The 5,000-nt window shown below is 40.2% G+C and overlaps 2 protein-coding genes across 2 annotated transcripts in view; one reads left to right on the top strand and one right to left on the bottom strand.

Moving 5' to 3' along the window:
* The window catches only part of LOC138000951 (uncharacterized), a 106,905-nt gene that overhangs the window by 19,318 nt on the left and 82,587 nt on the right, over positions 1–5,000 (bottom strand). The window lies entirely within an intron of this gene.
* LOC137999333 (uncharacterized) overlaps positions 4,194–5,000 on the top strand; it is a 3,490-nt gene continuing 2,683 nt past the window's right edge. Inside the window, exons 1-2 of the mRNA XM_068845161.1 lie at positions 4,194–4,500; positions 4,594–4,841. Coding sequence (XP_068701262.1) covers positions 4,194–4,500; positions 4,594–4,841 — 555 coding nt within the window. The remainder of the gene's footprint in view (positions 4,501–4,593; positions 4,842–5,000) is intronic.

Genomic DNA, 5,000 nt, shown 5'->3' with positions numbered 1-5,000 from the left:
ATCGCTCGGGATCGTAATTCTTGAAAGTGCGTTTTTTAACGGTTATAGGGCAAGTCCTAGGGCAGTGTGACCTGCTAACAGCATAGACCAAGTGATGGTCACTTAAGCCCAATTCTAACGTGCCAGACGTTAAAAAAGATCGAGGCCTGTTTGTCAGGATTACGTCGATGAGAGTACTAGATGTTGCAGTCACTCTCGTGGGCTCCCTGATCAGGTTGGCCAAGTTATATTCAATCATTAAGTCCATTAAAGCCCTCCCCTCCATGGACCCCTTGTCCGGATGTAAGATATCGCAATTTAGATCACCAAGAATCACTACGTTCTCAAAACGCTGAGAGGCATTAAGCAGCATAGAGTTAACCTCCGGTTCCCACAGATGTTTGATTACATTTGGTGGCTTGTACGTGCGCAGAAGCAGAGTCCTCTTCGATGACTTTTTAGGCTGCACCAGCAGAGCTATAGATTCGATATGATTGCCTTCTAGATGATTAATTCTTTGAGTGATCAAACCTCTTCTGATGTAAACTAGAAGACCTCCTCCAAATCGATTACGATCTTTACGGAACATGTTGTACCCTTTAACATAGAACTGTGAATTGGGGAAGGCTTCATCTATTTTTGTCTCAGCTAGTACAAAAACATCAAAAGCACCCTCGAGTATCAGTGACTTCACTTCAAAAAAATTAAAGCCGGCCACACACTTCCCATTTAGGTATGCGATTTTCATGTTGTTATTATGAAGACGTAAAATCGTAGTGAGCTCAAGGAACTGATTTGCGTGCTTCTTCTTTTCCTGAACAAGGAAGTCGTATGCATGGAGGCAGTAACTGCTTAAATTATCGGTCTCCTGGGGCTGTGGTGACGAATTGCTTTTGAAGTAATTTACATTTGATTCCAGAAGTGATTGATTTAAATAATTTTCTTCCTTGGTAACAGATCCATCTATCTCTTCAAAAAATGAATCCCTCAATGTCGGTAAAGAGCATATGGGGCAAATCCAATCGAATGTTGGTCGATCCAGAAGGTACTTGAAAGCAGAACATGACATATTGAGGCATGTTCCGTGAATCCAAAAGCCACATTCGGAACACAGAACCGCGTTTTGGTTCTTCCTAACACTTTTCCCGCATTCTTTGCAAGGAAACTTTGTTGGCCCCGGGTTAAAATCAATATCTCCACTGAGCACCAGTCGCTGGATGTTAAATCAGCTACGTCCATCTGTAGAATGTAGCGCTCTTCACGATAAAAAGGACTTTCCTCTGCTGCATGATCTTCCTGGGCCTTGTTTACATATCGGACGAAGCACAGATCTTTTCCAGTAAAGGCACTCTTTGGCCATCTCTTGACGATTCCTACCGTCAAGCACGCTTTGAGATAAATAACCAAAGGTTCCAAGAACGTACACGATACATAGAGACAGAAAATATTGACAAGGGCGAGAGCTCTTCGAAACGTGACCTACCGCCATTACGCTCTTGACTAGTGAGGCTTCTATGAGGCTTCGTTCACTTCGATCGCGTTTGGATAGGTAAACTTGTTAAAAAACGGTGGAAATGCGTCTTTCCTTTGACCTACAAAACTGAAGAGGATTTGTCACACATACTCTTTTCTTGAACTTCTCAAAGTTTTCAATTTAACCCTAACCGTACTAATCCATTAATCCCGTATTGACGTTGTTAGTTTAGGGCTTGGATTAGCCAGGTGCATTAATTAATATTGTTAATCCCTTGTTTATTTCGGTTGGTTTAGTCTTTGTTACTTTAAGTTTATTAGTTGAGAAGTCACGTTCCGTCCAGAAGGTTTAGGGTAGTTATCCTGGTCAAGCAACCACTGCGATTGGTCTTAGATGGACTAGTTCATGGCCTAGCGGTACTGCAATTTTTAAGTCATCAACATGGACCATGTTTCGTGCAACCGTAGGTACACCTTCGAAGTTCATGTTAATCACCCCTTTTGTAGTTGACGTTATCACGTTCTAAGCCTCTAATCCTTTGACCAATCGCAATGCGTTGCCTGGACCAGGAGCGCCAATAAGTAAACGAATCTTTCGATCTAAGGTGCTGTTTTGAACAACTACTTGTAGAAACGTATCCCTGGGAACTGTTGTAAGAACTGAAGAGGATATTAAAAGCAAGTGAGAAGTTAATTGCTGTTTGAGTTCCTGCGTTCGACCGCAGAAGGTAAAAGGGAGCGCCAGCTAATCCCTGCCCGTGGCAAAAAGTTCCCTTCTTACAATGTATCCCTGAATCACTTCAATGTATTACGATGATTATGCTCAAGCAAACCATATTTCAATCCCCTAATCTGTCTCGAGGAAGCTGTTGTAATGATACTCTTCCAGAGAGTACAGCATTCTCTGTTTCAATTGATTTCGATAACACTGGGAATCCATATGCCTCTGCTGTTGAACAACATTTTCTTTCCGTCAAACTTCCATCTACAAGTATTTCACTGGATCCAAGGAAACTTGTCAAGCTTCAAATTCAAACAATACGTGAAAAGTGTCATCTTTATATACTAGTTCTCTGTATATCTGATCCTTGGAGCAAAAACAGCTACGGCAAGGCGGACTGGTTTTGATGTAACTCCTTCATATTGTCCTCGTTATAGGACTCAGTAGGTCTCTTACTTCTTAATCGTACTAATGTATGAATTCCACGATGTAAAAGAACAGCAATTCGCAGTGCAGTAAAGTAAAGTAAACAGAACCCTATCTTATGTAAACAATCACGTACATGGCTAATAATGCACTGCTGTAACAATGTTTCACGCAATATTATTGTATGACAAGTAATCCTCGACAACTTACTGTGTATCATCAGCTATGAGAAGACAAGTTTTACATACTATAAACATATGAAAGTGATCACACTCTCATATAGACAGATATTTGATAGTTTATACCAAATACATGTAGCCGACGACAGAACCTTTTTTTTTTAATTCCTGGAAGAGCAAAATCTTAATATTTCAACGTGAGGAAGAATATTCTGCTTTTCTGGGTACTTTCGATCTTGGTCACAAACCCACACAGCACAATGATCGCCACCAAGCATATTTGCAATATTATTTGTATTGCTAAGTTTACAAACAGTAAATACAACTGAAACGGCTTTATTGAATTATTTCCACCAGATTGATACCTGATTTTTTAATATTTCATGACCATTTCACAATAAACCTTATAACGTTACGCAAGCAAGGAAGTTAATCAGCAAATTTTATATCATATTTCACGGTTATTCAAACAAAACCTAACACTTGCCAAGTATAAACATTGCCTAGATCGAATTCTGAATAAACTGTGTCAAAAAAAATTGTTGATCTCTCCCCAAAATCGTTTTTTGGACGTCGAAAGAAGTTACCGCTATACAGTTTCTTACAGCGACTTACAATGTTTGCCCCCTCGCGATCCCAGAACCCTTTGCGTATAAAGCAGGGATCCGATTACTGGCAACTCATCCATTGAGGAATAACCATACTTTAAGCCTTGTTTTGTTCTACAGTCAGCGACAAAATTGCTTTCACATTGACCTTTTCAACCCCCTATTCCGTCATGAGCTGTAATTCTTAAGGTGACTGAACACAGGTTTAAACACTTACATGTATACTAGCATTTCTGCCATATTTATGCAGTTGGAAGATCAAACCAACCTCGTTCCCAGGGCTTTTCTCCGCCGAGGAGAGGACGGGCGGGAAAAGACCCTGGCATCGGCCGATCACGTGACTTATTTAAATATTACATTTGCCACTAATTTATGCTAATTTATGCTAATCCTCATTTTTGATTGGCTTTTGTAATTTCCTCCAAAATACATTTTATCGAGCTCGAGAGATCTGTAGATTTTTTTTTTTTTTTACTGAGCGGTCGTACGATTTAAGTTATGAATGAAGTTCCGGCGAAGTCTACTCCAAAAAAAATTTATGTTCGTAGTTCAGTTTGTCGGCTTTGTGGTGGTGCCAATGAAAGTCGTCACATGCTTCGGGTTTTGAGCAAAACTGGTCTTGAGAAGAACCTTCCTTCGAAGGTTCATTATGCCTGTGGAATAATAATAAACGACGGTGATTGCCTTACAAAGCTTATTTCTAGAAAATGTGAAGCATTCATCCACAAGGTATGTGACTTTAAACAACAGTGTCAAAATATGCAAACTAAACTTGAGCTTGAACAATAATGCTCGGTGAAGCGTTGCATGGAATTGTCGCCATCTTGTAAACAGCCTGCGAAACGTTCTGCTGGCAAAAGTAGAGGAGAGGCTTCAGCAAAACAACTTCTGTTCGGAGAAACATCGGCCGAGGTCAGCAAGTCTGATCAGCAAGAGTTCGTGGAAAAGGCTGACCCTTCTTCAATAGTTAACAATGCCGACGAATCATCAACACCATTGCGTGGTTCCCAACATCAGGACGATGAAGAAAACAACCTTGGAGCTATTATAACTGGAGCATTGAATTCAAAGCCAGCTGATGCTATGGCAGAAATCATTAGGACACATTGTCCAAGTGTGCTTTAAGCGCTGAAATCGGCCATTGCCGCAGAGGTCAGCACAGCTTGTCAGAAGCTTTGCAGACGTTCACAAGGCTCTGTTTTGTAAGGAAACAGCTACAAGAGTCTGAAGGAATTTACATTTGGTAGTATTTGGAATAAAATGGAAACGAATATTCCTTTCATGATCCAGATAATGAGTGCTGTTTCTGCAAAAAACTCTGCAAACATTAGTGTTGATTTACCTGTGAAATATGGTTTCATTTACTCAATCCTGATGAGCGAACGATGGCACGAACTTAGCGCCCTTAAGCGTGTCAATACAGTTTTGGTTCTAGAGGGTGGATGCACAAAGCAGGTAAGAGAATTTGCATTTTTATTAAGTCGGTATTTTAGTAAGACAGTATTTAGAACAATGCTAGCTATGTTGCCAAAAGATTTGGGAAAAAACTGTGAACTCTTAAATGCCTGTATGAAATTAATATTGGTCTTTTTTGAACCGCTTTTCTTATAGCTT

Source organism: Montipora foliosa, chromosome 4 (genome assembly GCF_036669935.1).
Source record: "Montipora foliosa isolate CH-2021 chromosome 4, ASM3666993v2, whole genome shotgun sequence".
Taxonomy (NCBI): Eukaryota; Metazoa; Cnidaria; class Anthozoa; order Scleractinia; family Acroporidae; genus Montipora; species Montipora foliosa.
The sequence above is the reverse complement of the archived record's forward strand: the minus strand, read 5'-3'. Positions and strand labels throughout refer to the sequence as shown.